General features: G+C 39.4%; 1 protein-coding gene across 1 annotated transcript; it reads right to left on the reverse strand.

Moving 5' to 3' along the window:
* Nucleotides 1-11,060: 11,060 nt before the first annotated feature.
* On the reverse strand, nucleotides 11,061-19,432 carry LOC116719269 (alpha-2Db adrenergic receptor-like). The gene is made up of 2 exons (XM_032561762.1): nucleotides 18,372-19,432; nucleotides 11,061-12,275 (listed from the first exon to the last, which is right to left on the reverse strand). Exons 1-2 carry the CDS (start codon nucleotides 18,651-18,653, stop codon nucleotides 11,148-11,150), a joined length of 1,410 nt encoding a protein of 469 aa, XP_032417653.1. The 5' UTR covers nucleotides 18,654-19,432; the 3' UTR covers nucleotides 11,061-11,147.
* Between the last annotated feature and the right edge of the window lie 335 nt (nucleotides 19,433-19,767).

Here is a 19,767-nt window from a genome sequence, read left to right on the forward strand (position 1 = left end):
CATGTTTTTATTTGTAGTTCTCTGTCGGTTTGATGAATATTATCTGTGTTTATTGTTGGCGTTAGTGAGCCATGTTGGCCAAATTCAACATGGCTCACTCCTTAACACATGGAACTGGGTAGCAATTATATGAAATTAAAGGCATTTAGTTTGGCAGGGATAAATGTGACTTATAAACCAACCTGTTCATAAAATATCTCAAGAATTTGACCAAAAGATTTGTTTTTTGACATTTCACAAAGCAAACCTTTAGTTAAACAGAAAACTATGTCATCTAGCTAAGTGGACTATCAAAATAAAAGCTGGGTTCTGCTGACATCTTGCTTCATTTGTTGCTTAAGTAACATTTTGATTCATTTATTTATTTTTACATAAAAACTTAGAAAAAATAAACAAGTAATTTTGAACTAAATATTTATTTGGCAATAAATATTCAGTTTGTAAATAAATTACTAACATGGTGAAAATATGACATGGAAACAAACATCATTTTTTTCTCTATAATAGTTTAAATTAACAAAAAATATTGCTGTTCTTACTTTACTATATATTTTTTGTGTTCTGGCTTTCAGTGGAGATAATTGCCTGGTTGTTCAGTTTCCCTCTCATGTTAAGCTTTGCTAGCACTGATACATTAGCCTCACAGTGGTTCTGAAACATAACCTCTAACTTTATGCTAGTGAGTCACGTTTGCATCGTTTTTATCGTCTCACTGGTCATTTTATTGTATATATATTTCAATCCCAAGCAGATTCTCTCACTGAGAATCTTTTGTAATAAACAAACTTCGTAGAAGGCATTAAATCTGACTCAGGCCATGTTATAATTAGACTCCTCCTCATTAATCCTCTTAAATTATGACCTTAAATTATGAAAATTTGCCTCCTTTGTTTTGCTTTTTACCCTCAGAAGACACTCATGTTTTAGTTTCAGGAAGGACCTGCGGTTTCTGTTTTTCATAATCCTGACATTACAGTTTCATAATGATGGCTGCCGGTAAAACAGTAACATCTGCTGCCCTCCATCACCTCACAGCATCGCATGAATTTACTCTCATTTGTTGGTTTTAAATGAGGTAAGGGTTTCATTTCTTTACAGTTCCCTCCTGGAACAACATGGCTGACATGTTTTAAAGCATTTGGTGCTAAATGTTTTTCTCCAAAAAGCTGAGTAAAGTTTAAGACAAGGTTTTGTCATGGTGTTTTCTCAGTATGGATCTTCAGTGTGACACTGAAACAAATTGAAATCAATATTTTGCAGCGTTTTGATTGCAGAATCTATAAAACGATGTGTAAATTATTGAGCTTGTGACTCACAATTAAGGTGTCAGAGTTGTTGTAACCACAGACTGAATGCTGCTGGACTTTATTTCATTTTTCCTGGTCAGTACAAAATCTCAAACAGCAAAAAGGGTTTTTTTTTCTATCAACAGGGAAGTTTCTAAATCTCATTTAATCTGTAGGAACTCAAGAATACAAAGGTGGATCAGGGCCATTATTGATCAGAAACAAGCAGGAGTACATTTCTGCAAAAAACTCAAATCATGAGGTTAAATTTTTAAAAATTCTAGAAAAAAACAAGAAAACTTCTGAGTTTGGAAACTTGAAAATTTTCTGAAAAACCCCCCAGAAATTTCTGAGATTGAAAAGTTGAAAATTTGCATACAAAAAAACCTCAGATTAAATCTTAGATTGATCTCAGACATTTTAGAGGAAAAAGGGTTAAGTCTGGACTTTTCAAACTCACAAATTTCAAGAACATTTTGAGAACATTTCTGACATTAATCTCAAAATTCTAGCGTTTTTTTTTTTTTTTGCTCGAAGATTTGCAACTTTTGGACTTTTGGAGCTCAGAAATTTCCTTTTTTTCTGGAACATTTCTGAGATTAATCTAATAATTCCTGAGTTTTTTCAGGAAGTTCTGGATAAATACAACCAAGATAAACATGTTAGCTTAGCTCTAGCGGCAGAAAAACATGCAAAACAGAAATCCTACAAACACTAAAATCCAGTGACGTGCGGTGAGGTTCATAGCTGGTGAGGCACTGACGTCATCAGAATCAGATTTGCAAATAGATGCATAGATTGACAGCAGTTTACAGGTTATGTTTCACTTCTGCATCCTTACACATACAAACCTTTCAGCTCCGGCGTTGGTCTTCCTTTGGTTATTATCTCCTGCTTCGATTGAAAGTCCACTTGAGAAAACTTTTTTAGTGTTGTAATGTAGTCATCCATGTCGAAAGTCGGGATAAGCGAGAGGAAAAAAATCACTATCTCTATTATAATCTATCGCTGCACTTGACTTGCTTCCCGAATCGTTTAGCCTAGCTCGCTGTCACTTACTCGGCAGTTGAGGAGTGAACAAGACGAACGTCTGGGATCTTGAGCGCCCCCTGCCATGAGGCAAGAGAACTGCCTGCCTCACCTCGAACCTGTTCTCTGCCGTTTATAATCGCTCATTACACGAAACACGTTACACAAACACAGTTGGTGACAAAAAGCACTGTACATTATATACATAAGCTAAATTATTGGAAATAAGTTCACATATTAAATTTGTTTAAACCATTTTATTGACGCCGTACAGCAACATGCTCTCTCCGCTTAGCAGCCAGCGCAGAGCCAGGGGTTGCGCAATCCAAGGTGAGGCAGAGCTCGCTGCTGCCTCACCGGCATCGCTTCCAAGCATTTGAATGGGAAAATAAGAAAATTCAACGATTTTGAACAAATAAAAATCGAAATTGGTGAAGCTACATGAAAAATAAATATTTTTGAGTACAAACCACCGGATGAATATAACAATTTAAATTACTTTATGATTATATATTTTCTTTCTTTCCATGATGGCTGGTGAGGCACTGCCTCACCTGCCTCCCCTGACCGCACGTCACTGCTAAAATCTGATGCTACTCCATTTTTGTTTACATTTTGTGAAGAAGGACGTGGTCAGTGTTCTCTTCAGTGGTTTTTGTGTTGTTTCCTTCAATGGTTCTTGGTGCAGCGCCCCTACAGGTGAGGAGGGGAACAGGTTGATCAAAGGGTGTTCAAAAGACCCTAAATCAGGGGTGTCAAACTCCAGGCCTCAAGGGCCGCTGTCCTGCAGTTTTTAGATGTGCCACAGGTATAAAACACTGGAATGAAATGGATTAATTACCTCCTCCTTGTGTAGATCAGTTCTCCAGAGCCTTAATGACCTAATTATTCTATTCAGATGTGGTGCAGCAGAGGCACACATAAAAGTTGCAGGACACCGGCCCTTGAAGACTGGAGTTTGAGACCCCTGCCCTAAATAGTTTGTTTCATGTTGAGTACTACTGTTTGTATTACGTGATTTCTGTTCAGCGTTACTTTTGTCCCTTAAGGCATACCGTAGTTAGGGCAGTGATGACGTCAGCACACTGCTGACCAACGTTGCTGATATCTGGTTTGGAAGTTGGCTAGCTGAGCCGCTGTGCTAACACGTGGGAGAGATTTGGAAGAGATGTGTGTTTTCCTTAGAAGTGCGTCAATCATAAGTAAGTTGCGATATTTGAGTGTTTACTGCAGCTAATTGAGTGATTTGAAGTTTATTCGTTTGCTGTTATTTCACCTGTTGCTAAGTCCGAGCTAGCTGCTACATGTGTGTATTGTACAGCGTTGTGCTGAACATGCATATCTACTTAGCGGCGCAGAGCAGCAACGTAGCAAATTCTTTGCAATTTTTGTCCCCAATTAAACCCAATCTAGTAGATCATGTGTGTGAAAAGACCCTAAAAGTTTATGGCTCATAACACTTGAAAAGGAATAGATGTAAATATATTCTTTAGATGATTATGTGGTCATTTAGACCTGAGGGGAACAGTAACAGTTTGGGTTTCTAATCTAAAGTGACGGTGTTGACCTAGATGTCATTAGAGACGTGACTTTGAAAAAATGATTTGTGATTTGTAATAAGTGGCCATCTTGTTCATTTTAATCCCATATTGAGTATTAAATAAGAAAGGTCTCTTCCCTGTGCCTCACTGGCTGTCATCTTGAATTCACAGCTTGAATTCACACTGACCCATTTTCACTGCATCAAAACATCCACAGAAACCTCTTTAATCCTGCTCAAACTGCCATCTATTATTTATTAAAATAGACACAAATCAACCCACTTTCTTACCTTTATAGTCATTTTATGATTCAGATTTCTCAACAGCTGCATGTTTTTGCCTCATCCTGCTCCTCCACTGTGGTGCTAAAACCATATTAGCATTTAGGGGGAAGAAAAACGGGAGAAGAAAAATACTGAAAATGTCGTAATTTTGCCTCCTCTTTGTCCTGCTTTTAAAAACTTTCTTTTAGATGCCTCCCTCCAGCTTTTTCACCACTGAAAATATGAATTGTGAGTTTTATTTTGTGCTGTTGGGAATGCACAGGTGTTGGTTTTATGCTGCAGTTTGCATGTGAACGCTGTCCTTGGGTTTTGTTTGGAACAATACTGTGGAGAAGCGACTCCCACAGACACCCACCCTCAGCGTTGTGGAAGACAGAGTGGGCTCTCCTTAGCAAACTGATGTTTACATTAATCAGTTCAGACACTCGTTTTCAGTCTGGCTGAATGTAAACAGAATTAGCCGCCCGGAGCAGCCATTTGGATAACTTCATTAGGGATTTGCATCTTGCAGACTCATCCTGCATATTCATTCACACTCGCTGGTCACAAGTGGGAGGATGTGGACGGGTCAGAGCGTGTTGAGGTGGACAAGTCAGAGCAAACACAAAACACAAGTAGAGTCTTTACTTGCAGAAAATGCTCACAAAAAAAGATTAAGTCAAATAAAAACACATATTCTTGTTTAAACCCTGATAACTGGTGGCAGCAAAATCACAGAAAACTCCTGAAAAATTGGGAACTGCTAGCTAAAGAGCTAGTTGCGCTAATCCTACAGCACTAATCATAAACAGTGTTCCGCTAAAGCGCTAAGCCAAGCTAATGGTAAAGTGCTAACTCCAATTCAAATTATATCAGCTCTTGAAAGGCTAAACTTTCAAGTACCAATTTAATTTTGACATTATAATTTGTTCTACGATTAGAGTCATTCTAAGAAAATAAAAAACGTGAAAAATAAAATTGTGGGTTTAAAGACATATTACAAGAATAATGGAAGAAAATAGTCACAATATTTGGAGAACAAAGTAATTTATTGTGAAATAATATTAGAAAAAATGTCGTAATATTACGAGAACAAAGTCATAATAATTTGAGAGTAAAGTTGAAATAATCCGATAATAAAGTTATGAAATGAGTTATCGAAAAAGAAGCAAACGTGAAAAGAGGAAACAGTTTTCACGCCCTTCAAAATAAGAGCATGAACATAAACGTCTAATAACTTGAAAGATTTCTTAACAGTCGATAAACAAAACTTCAACACAGATGCTAAACTTTATTCAGCTGAAAGTTTACAAAACATTAAAGTAAATTAGACCTGTAGCATTTATCTGGAAAAAAATGTATTTCGGAGAAGCTAAATGTGCGAAGTTAGCATAAATGCTAAAGCAGTTAATAAAAACAGTAGCTTTGCGATTAGCGCAGGCTGCTGGTAAAAACAAAAACATCTAAGACACTCAGAGGAGGTGATTTGAGCATCTGGTGGTTCCGTCTCTGACTGAGGCGTGTCCAGCTTGGCAGAGAGCCGAAAACACGGCGGGAATTTCTCATGTTTGCTGATCTGGGAACAGCTTGGACTCTCTGGAAGACCTGCAGGAAGCAGCCAGGCTGACAAAGACATCTGGGTCGCTTTGATTAGCCTGCTGACGCCGTGGAGGGACTCAAGGGAAATATGATGCATGCGAACACAACCTGCAAGTTGAGTAAAATATGGAAGGAATCAAAAATCAAATGGAAATGCTGTAAAGTCTCAGCACATATCCATGTTTTCCTAGAGGATGTGTGAGTTTAACAGAGCTGAGGGAAAACAGAAATAAAACCTTATTCTCTACTGAGAGCATGAATATTTAAAAAAAGTGTTTTCCCTGCTTAATTAAGTGTCCTGCTGGTGTGTGCATTGCAGGAATGAATATTTTCCAGTTTAGTTATCCTCTGCAGTCCTAATCTGTTTGATCCGCTCAGATTTTTCACTTCTTGCTGTTTCCTGAATTTACTGAGCTGAGTTCAGAAGAAAAAAGATGCTCTTTCTACCCTGTTTACTGAACTAATCAAGAAAATGAAAACTTTTTAAACTGAATAAATGGAAGATCCGACAGTGACTGAGGGAAACTAACCAGCTTGTAACTGATGAAAAGGTGATTATTGACATAGGGCTCAGGTGAGTAAATCACAAAACAAGATTGTGAATCATCCATGACACTGTGACAGAATTTAGGATCAGAGCCATACTAAAAAATAATACAATTATGAGAATAAAGGTATAATATTATGAGAATAAAACCATACGAGAATAGAGTCATATTACGAGAAGAAAGTCATAACAACATGAAAATGTATATAAAATGGGAAAAAGTCGTAATATTAGGAATATAAAGTCATAATATTATGACATTAAAGACATAACAAAATGTTTATTGAACGCCCCAAGTTACGAGTAAAATTACAGCAATAAACGTTCAATGGACTGGATAGAAGTAGCACTGTGACTTTATTCTCATTAGTTTGGTCTTATTTTCTGTAGGTGGCCTTAACTAAAACAAAACTATCAAAATAAAACAAAATTATTAACACTTCCTTCAGTTCTTAGACAAACTTGTCTTTTAATCTTTTAGTAAAGTTTTCACACTGTAAAAAACAAGTTTCACCAGCAGATTATTTCACTTGTAACTGAGTATTCTGCCCATGTTCCAAGTGAAATAATCTACAAGTGAAACTAGAACTATTGACTTAAAACAAGCTCCTATATTGTGCTGCAAATCTTTGTCTTATTCAAAGTGTAACAAGTGATTTGCAGTAGAAACCAGACTCCAGGAGGGACTGGTGCACTTTACAGAATAACAACAGCGCCAATTTATTCCTTCACCTTCGCTCTGCTAACACTGACATGGCGTTCAGCTCTGGTAGAGTTTGAGATATTACCACATATTTTTAAATCTGCACAGTTTCAGTTCTGTTTTGTTTGAACGCAACAAATAAATTTCATGCTGAGATTCATACTGACTTGTGTCCTCACCGCCTGAGGCGCGACTTTTCACCTGGTAACGATGTGAAACGAAGGTTAGCAGGAGGGCGGCTGCAGGCGGCGAGGTGGTCAGGTTGCATCCAGTGCTTTTATCTCACTTCAGTTTAACGTCATTTTTAATTTCTTCTATTTAGTCAATTTTTTAAAACCATACACTTTCACAAAATCTACTGAATAATTGATATTCAAGCTTTCTCTGTGCAGACAGTAGGAAGGTTCTCTCCTCCAGTAATTATTTTAGTTTAACTCACAGCAGAAAGTAATTAAAGGTTTTTCCCAACAATCTTTATCAGATTACATGAAGTCTGTGATAAATTCAACTCTTTGTCCTCCAGTTTAACTCAACTTTATATCAGATTGCTCAGAGCTCAGCGGGGGGTAACGAATTCTCCGGCTGCTGAGTTTAACTGTCAGAGGAAATTATAAAATTAGAACCAGGAGTTTTGTGTTCAACCTGAAAAAACAAAAACAAACAAGCTTCTTGTTTTTTCTGCAATAAATGCCAGAAAAGTCCAATGACAGCTGATCAGGACTGTCCAAACTTATTTAGGTCCAAACTAAATATTTAGTTAGGTTGTTAACTAAATATTTAATTTGAAGCTAAGTATTTAGCTTCAAACTAACTAATTAAGTAAACTGGTGAAAATACACTAAATAAAGTAAACTAAATATCTAGCTTCAGACTAAATATTTAGTTAGGTTGAAGTTTAAATATTTAGCTTGCTAACTAAATTTTTAGTTTTAAACTGCAACATTTCTAATTGAATGAAGAACATGGTGAAAAATGAACCCTATTTTGTTCAGTTTAAATTACCCAAATTATTACTGTTAAATTTTGACTGCCTGACTTTTCCAGCATAAGTTTGTGTTGTGAAATGTTTTTGAATGGAGAGGAAAATGCAGAAGGAACGACTGAATTATCTTGGCTAACAGATGAGTGATTCTTTCATTATTTTGGAGCCTGATCAGAGAAATCCTCTGAGAGCCGCAGCGACTAAACGGAGACGATGTCTGAATGGACGGATGGTTGGATGGATGGATGGATGGATGGATGGATGGATGGATGTGGGGCGGGTCACTGTCACATCGTTTTTCTGCTGCCCGATGGAAGCTAAACACACATCTGACCTCAGCGCTGCATCATAAAGTCTGAGCTGCCATTTTGAAGAGGATATACGCTGATTGGAGTCACTAATGCACTGATGGGTCACGACCTTTTAACGCTGCATGGGGCGTCAGACTCATTTTCATTTAGACCCACACTGAGATCATCAGTGTTCTTAAAGGGCCGGTTATTTCAGAATGTATCCATAAAACACATTCATTAATTCATTGCAAACACAATGGAGTTTATAATGAATTATTAGGGCCTTACAAAGAAAAAAAAATAAAATTAAGAGAATGAACACATATGAGAATAAAGTTATAATAATCAGAATAAAATTATAACAATGCAAGAGTAAAGCTACGACTTTATTCTCATTTTATTTTTCAAAAATTTCAGAGTTCGAGAAGTCAAAGATTTGCAAGAAAAAACTCAGAGATTTTGAGATTAATCCCAGAAATTTGCTACAAAAAATGCAGAAATGTCTGAATATTATATGTTGAAAATTTTTGATATTTGAAACTCAGAAATTTCTTTATCTTTCAGTAAATTTGTGAGATTAACCTAAAAATTTCAGGGTTTATTCTCACACATTTTTGACTTCTTTAACTCTTTAACTCAGGAGTTTCTTTATTCTTTATAGAAAATTTCTTGGGTTTTTTTGCAAATTTTTGATTGTTGAAGCTTAGAATTTATCTTGTTTTTCCTAGTAAATTTCTGAGGTTAATCTAAAAAATACCAGGTGTCTGTAAGGACATTTTCACTCTAGAAGATCAGAATTTTCTTTGATTCTACTAGTAAAATTGGGGAATTAATGTAAGACTTTAGATTTATTTTTAAGCCAATTTTTGACTTTTGGAGTTCATAAATGTTCTTTTTTTCCTTGAAGCTTTTTGAGATTAATCTAAAAATGCATCAGTTTTTTTTGGTGGAAATATACTCTTTGTTTCTCTCAGTCTTACTCTTCTTATACTTTCTGTGTTTTTTATTCTAAACTGTACATCTGATATTTATGCCTCATGATTTAAACCTGAATAACTTCTGGCGTTCCCTCATATTCCAGCTCGTACTCCAACATCTGAGTGGTAAATTATTCGGTTTGCAGCGGCTGCCTGGCGCTGGTCCAGCCGCCGCTGTGAAGAATTGCATCAGTGGGAGGACAGAGCCCCGGGCCGGGCTGCGTGGTTCCACCTGGCAGCAGAAGAGTCGTGGTTCTCCTCGTTGTGGTCTTTCAACCTGACGAGCTGCCAGCTTTGGAAAACATTCGTGCTCCTGCTGAGACACCAGAGCCTCCATGGCTGAAAACGTCTCCATTTAAAACTCACTGTTAGAAAATAAAAGACCAGAAATGATTTCCCTGTTTATTTGATGGATTAATTGGTTAAAATAGTCAGAAAATATCAAAGAGGAAAGAATTAAAATATTAGAAAATTTTATATTTATTTATTTTATTAATTGTTCTGACAATAAGATAATGAAAGAGAAATTTTAGAAGTCGTTTTAAATGTTTGTGAGCTGAACTAGAAGGAAAACCTCCAACGGAAAATGCTTCTAATCAGATTTATATTCCGCTGATGCGCTAATAGCAGAGCTAATATCATGTTTAATGCTTTTGTTTTGAAAGATTTGATGTTTTTGCAGTGTAAAATAGTCTTGATCATATATTGTCCCAGTTCCTTCTGAGTAATAACATACAATATTAAAAAATATGGAAAGTTTCAATTAAATAACACTTTAAAAATGAAGCAGAATCCAAAGAAAAGAGGGAGGCACAGTTATTTGTTAAATTTGGCGGTGCTTAGCAACTAGTATATATTTATATTTATCGCTGTCTGTGCAGCTGCAGACACTTAAAATCTGTTTTAAAAGATCCAAACTCTCAGATCTGTGAACTACCTGATGTGTTTGTGTGTGAACCGATGAACCAATCCGCCGTTTGCTCCCACCTATGTTTCTCTCCAGTGATGCAAACTTTGAGTCATGCGGCTTGGCTTGTTTCATCCTTCAGAAGATAATTATCTCCTGCTTCATTGTATTCACCCAGACCCTCTTTGGATTTTTTTGTCTTTTCTCGCTGTAACTTTCCATTTTTTGCAGCAGCTGAGCCCGTCTGTTCGCTGCGCATGAATTTTTAATGTTTTTGCCCTCCAGCTGGCAGTGTCCACAGAACATTGTTTCAGCACGAAAAACCAGAAACTTTCATTGTGGCAGCTCCTCTGGATGAAAGTTTGAGCTGCTGCTGCTCGTGTGTAAACACTTTCAGAAAGTGTTGGTGATTTTATTCACAGAGCCGTATGTTTGATCTCCTTGTGGTTTTTCCCTGGATTGAGTCAATATATGGATTACAGATCAGGCTGCAGACATCCAGATAATCTGCTGGGATGGAGTTTACGCCCTGCAGCCGACTCTGTCTGATTACTATTCAGCTTCACAATTCACCGAAAAACACAGGAATGATGCTACATCAGGAAAACGAGCTGAAACACCTTTGACTCCGTTACCTTCCTCTGGTGGATTAGATTAGATTAGATTAATAGTTAGATGAATGATGGAGTTACTATAGATAGATGGATGAATCGGATGAATGAATCAGATGAATTGGATGGATGGATCCACGGCTGGACGGATGGACGATGGAGGGATGGATGGACAGATGGATGGATGGAAAACAGATGATGGATGGAGCGATGGATGAAGAACATTAGGATTAAACTTTCGACGGATTCAGGCCTAAAAACTCTGAAATCCCAAACTTTCCCAAACATTTCAAGGAACCCTGGAATAAGGAAGCAGCAGCCAGCCGTGTGACAAGCCCTTTAATGTCGCTTTGATAGCACAGTGCAGAACAGGAACCGAAGCTGTGCACGGATGCACGCGCTCAGACGCTCATGTCCTTTTATGGGTGTGGAACAGGATCTTCTTGAAGGCCCTGCGGAAGTCCCGGTTGAAGATGGTGTAGATGATGGGGTTCAGGCAGCTGTTGCAGTATCCGATCCAGAAGAAAAGGTCGAAGAGCGTTTCCGGGATGGTGCAGTTCTCTCGGCAGATCGCGTGCAGACTGTAGGTGAAGAAGAACGGGAACCAGCACAGCACGAAGACGCCCATCACCACCGCCAGGACAAAGGTGAACCGCTTCTCCCTCATCTGCGCCACCTTGTTCTTGGACAGCGACATCTGCCTGCTGCGGACGGGCAGCGGCGACGGCAGCAGGAAGTTCTGGGAGCACTGGTCGGACGAGGCCCAGGAGATGGAGGCGCAGGACGGTAGTGGCGGGGGCAGTTTGAGTCTGTTTGTCGTACCGTCTACATCGTCTGTTTTCACTCTTCCACCGACTCTCCGGGGGAACCTCAGGGATGATGAGAAGGACTCCTTTACTTCTGGGTCCGGGTACCTCTCCTCCAAGTCGATATCGTCCAGCTCTCCTCTTCTGTGGTTGCTGCTGTTGCTGTCGATGTTGAAAGAGCTGCGTCGGTGTCCAGGTTGGGGACTCTCCAGTTCATACTGGGCTTTGCCCTTCCTTTGGCAGGTACCGCCACCACCCACGAAGCAGGTCTCGGACTGCGACGGCTGCCTCTCCATCACGTTCTTTGCCACAAACACGGTGGAGGCCCTCTGCTTGGCCACGCGGTAGATCTTACAGTAGACGAGGATCATGATGACACCGGGGGCGAAGAAGGACACCATGCAGGAGGAGAGGATGTACCACGTCTGGTTGTTGATGAGGCACTCCTGCCGGCTCACCTCGCTCCTGTCTTCCCCCTCTAAATCGCTGTCTTTCTGCGACATGAGGAGCGGCGGCGAGGAGATCACGATGGATATGAGCCACACGATGCTGATCATCACTTTGATCCGCTTGGGGGTCCGCTTGCGGTTGTAGCTGACGGCTTTGGTGACAGACCAGTAGCGGTCGAGGCTGATGGCGCAAAGGTGGACGATGGAAGAGGTGCAGAAGAGGACGTCCAGAGCCAGGTAGAAGGAGCACCAGGTGGAGCCAAAGTACCAGTACCCCATGACCTAAAAAAGGACAAGAAAGCAGTCAGAGTGGGACTTGTGTGGATTTTTAATGAAATTTAGAGAAATGTTGCAGTGATCTGATTGCATAAGTGTTCACACACTTCAGTTTCAGGATCATCTTTGGTAGATCTTGACTTTGTAATATTCCTCTGCCTTGCTGGCCTGGTCATTGCCTTCCAATGCAATTTCGCTCTATGTTAATCTCTATTCAGTGATCTATCTGGGATTTCTCCCACTTATCGGGTCAATCAGCGAACATAAGGAAAAGTTGTGAACAATGATGCAAATTTTCTGCAATGTTTTAGAATTTAGTCTGCCTGTAGCTTGACTATGGCACTGGCCACTCTTCCAAGCAACTAAAGTTGGAGCCAGAGGAATGTTAAAGACAGCAGCAAAGACGGTGTTTGGCTTGGCACTTTCCTGTTCAGAGGGAATGCCAGTTCTGGAAAGCATTGCTTCTTGGGTTAACATTAGCGACTGGGTAAAATGAGTTCATCCCTCCAGCAAGCAATCGTTTCTCAACAGCCAAGGATCCAGACCCTCGATTGACCCTTTATGACGTCACGCTCTCCAGAACTCCGCCCACTCCGCCATGATGGACGTCAAACAACCTAGACTCCTTTAAAGCTAGTCAAAAAACAGACATCTGTAACCTAATATCGCTTCTCTTTAGTTGATTTCACATTAAAATGGTCATAGGAGGCGTGCTGTGGTGGCGTAGGGGGTTAGCACGCCCCACGTTTGGAGGCCTCAGTCTTCGACACGGACATCGCGGGTTCGACTCCCGGTCCCGGCGACCTTTGTCTTCCGCCCTCTTTCCTGTCTGCCTACTGTCGCAAACACTAGCGCCGCAAAAACTCTTCGGAGAAAAAAAAGGAAAAATAAAATGGTCATAGGATGAAAACCAAACTTTATTATGTCATTTCATTTTATAACTTAATGAGCAAAGATCCAGCGGCGATGGACAGCAGCAGCAATCATAATGACTGGCAGCCCTCGGTGTAATCATGGATTTGCACTTTTTACAAGGTAAGAATATTAACGTATACTTTATACATAAGTATAATTAGAAAGATATCAAATATCGTGTATGAAGAAGGAATGCCTCTTTAACCATTAGTAACCATGGAGACAATGCCGCACCGTCATATAGCCTAGCATGTATGGAAAAAACTAGTTAGCATCTTGTCTTTTGCACGTTTTTAATGCTGCTCTGGTGTAAAGGGAACTGCTGTTTATGACAGTGATAATAAATCATGTGTTGGGAATTCAGGCAAAGTCGGTAATTTGATCAACACGCCAGGAGGGAGGAGGTTCGGGTCGGTTTCTAAGCTAGCTGTTTCCAACTTTTATAAATCCCGCCGTCTATGAGCCCAACCAGGCGAGTTACATCACAGACTAATTAGTTTGACTCAAACAAGTAGAGGCCATGAATAAACTGACAAAAACAACTCTGAAAAACAATTTGTCTCTCTGTTCAATACTCCCATCTCTCACTTCAGACGTCCATCATGGCGCCTGGAGTGATTTAGTGGCGGCGTAATTGCAAAGGGTCAACAGGAGTCAAAGCGTAGAACAAGGGGCTGGTTCTCACCAGGCTACTGAAAAAGCTCCACTAACTCCTTATTCCTAATTTCCACTACATCTGGTCCCGTTCTGCTCTGTCCTGGTGCCACAGTAAATGCACAGCCATTATCAATGAAAGCATTTACACAGAAGCGATTCTGTTTTTACCGAACGCGTGTGGAGTCACACCGGTCCAACAGGAAACCGCAACAACATTCATATTCTCAAAGTATTCCAACAAGACACACTATATTTGCTCGAAGTACTACTGATATTAATGAAAATATGAGCGTATTTATGCTTTCAGCACATATTTGTTATGGATTTAATTCTGAAACCTATTAAATCAGGTTTCTGTTAGAGTCACAGCAGGAGCGCCAGTCATGGCAGATGAAGAGGGAGAGCAACAGAGGGAAAATATTAATATCTTCAAAACGTCAGTTAAACCGGAACATTTGGTCGGTTAAAACTGTAATAAAGGTGATGATCAGTTCCCAGAACCTGACATTAATGTTTTCAGTTAAATTAGCATAACAGGCTAAATATCATGTGATTGATTAAACCAGCAAACCGCTCCTCTGATCCATCAGCTGCACAACCGACTCACTATGTGAAATCAATCTGGAGATAAACTAAAGATGATTCTATTAATCATTTCATAAATAATTTAGCTACAAAGTGACCCAGGCATTACTGCAGTGAAACCAATTATAGGTCCTCTTAATATTTAAGATGCAAGCTGTAACTAAATGCTATTCTAAAACATTTTCCTGGGAGTTTTGTTGAAATATTTCATTCACATATTTTTTTTTCTATAAAATTGGACTCAGTTTAGCTCTAAACGTTACACATGTTGTTTTTGGTTTAAGTATCTTTGCAATCTGTGTTTTTTTCTTCCATTTCCGCTCTCTCGCTCTTTAAACAATGAGTCGCCTCATTATAATTCCATCAGTCCATCAACTGGAAAACACTTAATTATAAGATGATTAACAATGAAGACAAAAAAACCCAAGAATAATCCAGACAACGAAGCCGACTGTTTTATGAAAAAACCTCAACAATAAAGCTGTTAGCTGCTCCCTGCAGAGACGCTGAAACACAACTGAGGCGTGTGGGAATAAGGGTCAGGCTCCGATTGATCGCAATTATTACGGGCCGGTGAAAAGCAGCCGGCTGACACTGATGGGATGGAGTGGGGGATAAGCACCACCAGCTTCACATAGAGAGAAAAAGGCTCACAAACAGATTCAAATATCCTAAAAATATGAATATTTTCAACATGTTTGAGCCCAGTAGGTGAAAAAACTGACCAGAATTTACTCAGATTCCCCAACTAGGTTGGCGTAATGTAATTGGGCACATTTCCACTAATAGCTTAGCGTTTTATCGCTTCAGCTAACTTTGAAAACGTTCGGCGAACTTAGCGTCCCCCTAAAATAATGCTTCAAAATAAATTCCAAAGCTCTAATTTACTTTGCTGATTTGTAAACTTTCATCTGTGTTGAAGTTTCGTTTATCAACTGTGAAGAATTCTTCAATAGTTAAGATGTTTATATTTATGCTCTTATTTTGAAAGGGTGCTGTGTTTACGCCGCAGTTCCGTTTCCTCTCCTCACATTCTCTTTATTCTCCCAGAAAATGTTATTTAAATCTAGAAACATACAGGAATGGTTTAAGGATTTAAAGTTAATTTTAATGGTTCTATATATAAAACTGAAAATAATAAAAAAGTAATTTTAAATTCTTTTGATGAAAGATATTTGTCATTCTGGAATATTTTTGTATAATTCTGTAGTAAACAGTTTAAAATCTGCTGATGTCCTGTGGGCTACTTGGTACAAGTTAGCTTTTGCTTCAAACTAAATATTTAGCTCAACTTGGTAGAAGTTAGCAACATGGTGTTTAGCATATTTAGCTTTCACTAAATGTTGCATTAGCAGAACTAACATTTATAATTAATGCTTTAGGATTACCTCAACTAACCTTTTAGTTAGCTGTGCCCATCTCTGCCAACTAAATATTTCCTTTATAATTTATATTAATGATTTATATTATGATTTATAATATTATTGATATTAATGAATTATAAATAGACTTTTCTAGATCAAAACAGTTATTTATTTTAGCTGGTAGCACAGAAGCTTCCTTGTCCTGTGATAACAGTCATGATTAGGGTTGCAGAGAGTCTCAAAGGGGTCAAAGGTCATCAGGTTGCCAGTCCAATACGACTAGTGAGACGATCATGAGTTGGATCTAAGGGTAATTTGTGGTTGCAAATGAACTAACAAGTTTGCTTTTGAGCTTTGGGAGGAAGTCGGAGTTACTGGAGAAAACCTGGCCAAGGTCATAAAATTCAAGTTTCAGTGTTTTTATGATATATCATTAAATATGGACTTATCTGTCTAAAATGTTGTGCCTCAACAAATACTGGTGAGTATTCAGAGGAAGGTGAGGAAACAGGACAGAACAGGCTATTTCTGTCTTCATAGTGGTATTTCCATGTATTTCTTTATCTCTCCAAAACTCCGGGGAGACTCTTAAGCTTCATATATATGTCATCATGTTTTATTCATCAAAATGTGCTTCTTCTGCCCCCTCCCTCATCGATGCACAACCCCATCCACATTCCCCCGGAGCTTCTCCGGCAGCAGAAACTCATGCATCATAAAAACATCCTCCACCTGCTTCCAGGAGAGGCAATGAATACTTACTGCTTCTACTTAACTTATTTTATTCTCGCTGTTTTATGTTCAATTGTTGTGGGATTTTTGTGATTCTCCGTTTTCAGTCGTTTATATTTTCAATTTGGAATCAATTCTTCAAGCAAATTGTGTCTCTGTCCAGCTAAACGCAGGATAAATTCATGTAAAATAGAACTGCAAAAGATTACAGAGTTGAGTTTACAAACAATATACTCAGCTAGCTAACGGCTAAATATTGACTTTGTGAGCAAAATGTTTAGTTCTAAGCTAAATATTTAGTTAGCTCTGCTAGCTAAATATTAAGAGTAAGTATTTATTTGGCGAGCAAATAAGTATTTAGTTAGCTCTGAGCTAATTAAATACTTAAAATAAACATTTATTTAGGAAGTAAAGTATTTAGCTCCAAATTAAATAGTAAATATTTAGCTAGCCCAGAGCTAACTAAATATAAAGTTTACAAACAAAATATTTAACTAAAAAATATTTAGTTTGGAAGCTAAACTTTTAGCTTGCTGATAAAATATTTACTCTGAAACTGTGGTATTTATAAATGAATAACATGGTGGAAATATGACTTTTAAAAAAGCCCCTTTTCTTCCTCCCAGCTTTACAAAAGGCACCAAACATAAATAATCATTGTCATCATCAGAAGCATCATGGAAAATAAATTCCCTTTCCTCTTTTTCTCATCCCTTTTCTTTCTTGAAGCTTTGTGGTGAAAATTGCAGCTACCACAAACTGAAGCCACTAAATGTTTATATATTTAATGCTTCAATAATCGATCGTGTAGGTCTGCTGCCTGTGTTGATAACTCTGTCCTTAGCTTGTGATGGAACCACTACTGCCCTCTGTTGGTCGGTCTGAGCACTGCAGCTCCTTCCAGAATGAGAACCTTCACACGCCCGTCGCTGATCTGCATGAAGCCGCCAAACTGCGTTCAAATCAGGTCGTTCCCTCCGGGCACCAGACTGTTTCTGGCAGGGAGCGTGTTTCTTCCCCCAAAGGGAAATCCTAACCGAGCAGAGTTCTCCAAACAGCTTCTGAACCTGTTACTTTTGCTGCTTCTGTTGTGCAGATTTCATGTTTTGAAAGCAGCAGAAATGTCTGTTTCTGAATTACCAGGTCAAAAAGAAATGAAAAAGAATTGCATGCAGAAATCAGAAATCTACCCGATAGTCCAGTAGACTCTGTTCAAACTGGGATCAAAACTGAAACATCTGCTCCATCTCCAGCTGCTGTGGTTCTTTCTCACCTCACTGAGTCAAACCAACCAAACCCTTTGAGCAACCTGTTCCCCTCCTCGCCTGTAGGGGCGCTGCACCAAGATCCACTGAAGGAAACAACACTAAAACCTCTGAAGACACTGAACGCAACTTCCTTCTTCATGAAATGCAGACAAAAGTGGAGTAGGATCAGATTTTAGGATTTCTCTTTTGCCTTTGACTAAAGACCACAAATCATTTCTCTCGCTAGCACTAATCCAGGACGTTTGTTCTGGTTGTATTTACCCAGAATGCCCTGTGCTGTAGTTCACTTCCTTCTTTTGAATCGGTCTCTGGTCTGCTTGGCGTTTACATATGAATCCGCACCGAGCCAGAGTTCACTTCAGCCGAACCCAGACTGAGGTTTGTACAGTTTGATTACACATTGACACAAGCGAAGCTATATTTTACTTTCTTCTACTGAAAGTTTCCTGGAAGAAAACAAGCTCTGAAACAGAAATGTTCGCATTTTTAAATGTAAAAAAATGAAAACCATCCTTCCAAATAAAACACATTCCTAGGTTTATTGTTATATTTTCAGTTTAAAGCCTTAGTAAGCCCGTCACCTCATTGGCCAGCGAGAAGGGGATGACCAGCGTGGCCACCAAGATGTCCGCCGACGCCAGCGACACCAGGAAGAGGTTCTGCGGGGCCCTCAGGGCTCGACTGGTGAACACGGCCACCACCACCAGAACGTTCCCCACCACCGTCCCCAGGATGATGACCGCCACCACCAGCACGATGCACACCGACGCCGCCTGCGAGTGAGGAGGAAGAGGAGGCGACTTCGCCAGGGAGGAGGACGACGTCTGGTTGACGGACGAGTTTGAGTCGTCTGCGAAGTCCATCCTTCAGCCTCCAGTTCATTTGACAGAGAAAAAAATTAAAGATTCTGACAGAAAAGGAAATAAAAACCAAAATCCTGCAGGTTTTGGTGGCGCCTCATCGGTGGCGGTCGAAATGCGGCTGCTTGATGCCAATCTTCAGGTCGAGCATCATCAAACACTTTTTAAAAACTGTCACATCCATGGAAGCTGACAGAAACGGTGGCCCAGTTATTTCCAACGAGAAGCAAAAAGAAGCAGAGCATGCGTCCGCAAGCTGGAGCCGCAAGGACAGGAACCGTCATGCTGCTGCAGCTGCTGAGGAAAATCAACACAACTGGAGAAAAGTGGATCAGAAATGACTGAAAATGTGATTCAAAAAGAAGAAGAAGAGGAAGAAGAAGAGGAGGTCCCCACTTTGGTTGTTGCAGAGCGAAGTGACTCTGCTGCTGCTGCACTGATTCTGTTCTGCCGGAGGAAGAGGAGGAGGAGGAGGAGGAGAGACTAACAGGAGAGATGAAAGGAAAGAGCGAGGGATCCGTGAAGAGGAGCTCGAGAGAGCAGCAGATCTTTGAAGGAGAAGACGAGAGGGATTTGAGAGAGGAGGAAGAGGAGGAAGAGGAGTGGGAGGACGGAAATGATGAGAGGATTGGAATTTGGGGAAAGAAAGGATGAGATGGACGGATGAATGAAAACAAAAGAATGAAATTCAGAGAACAGGAGGATGAGAGAAATAAATCACTTTGACTTTCGATTTGATCCTCAATCAATTTATCTAATCGAGGTGATTGCACTGCAAAAACACAAAATCTTACAAAGTTTCTACCTCAAATATCTTATTATGCTTTAAATAGGACAAAACTAACTTACAGTTATAAATACAGATCAAAAATAACTGCAGGCTTTAGCAGTTTTTCAGTTTTTAATGGCATAATTGTGTTTAATTCACTGGTAATATATTTCCATTAGGTTGAAAAGATGCTTTGCAACAAATTTCCTGTAGTAGACATTTTTCAAAATGTTATGTAAAGTTTGTGACTCAAAGTTTAAGATTTTAGCTGAACTGATTGTCAGGATTATTGTTCCACACTGCAAAAACACAAAACCATACCAAGTATTTTTATCTAGTTCCTACTAC

The sequence above is a fragment of the Xiphophorus hellerii genome, chromosome 4 (genome assembly GCF_003331165.1).
Source record: "Xiphophorus hellerii strain 12219 chromosome 4, Xiphophorus_hellerii-4.1, whole genome shotgun sequence".
In the NCBI taxonomy this organism is placed as follows: domain Eukaryota; kingdom Metazoa; phylum Chordata; class Actinopteri; order Cyprinodontiformes; family Poeciliidae; genus Xiphophorus; species Xiphophorus hellerii.

Coding starts and splice junctions, on each gene's coding strand:
- LOC116719269 (XM_032561762.1), bottom strand. CDS start 18,653: ATGGACTTCGCAGACGACTCAAACTCGTCCGTCAACCAGACGTCGTCC. Junction 12,276..18,371: donor CCTTCTCGCTGGCCAATGAG/GTGACGGGCTTA, acceptor GTCCTTTTTTAG/GTCATGGGGTACTGGTACTT.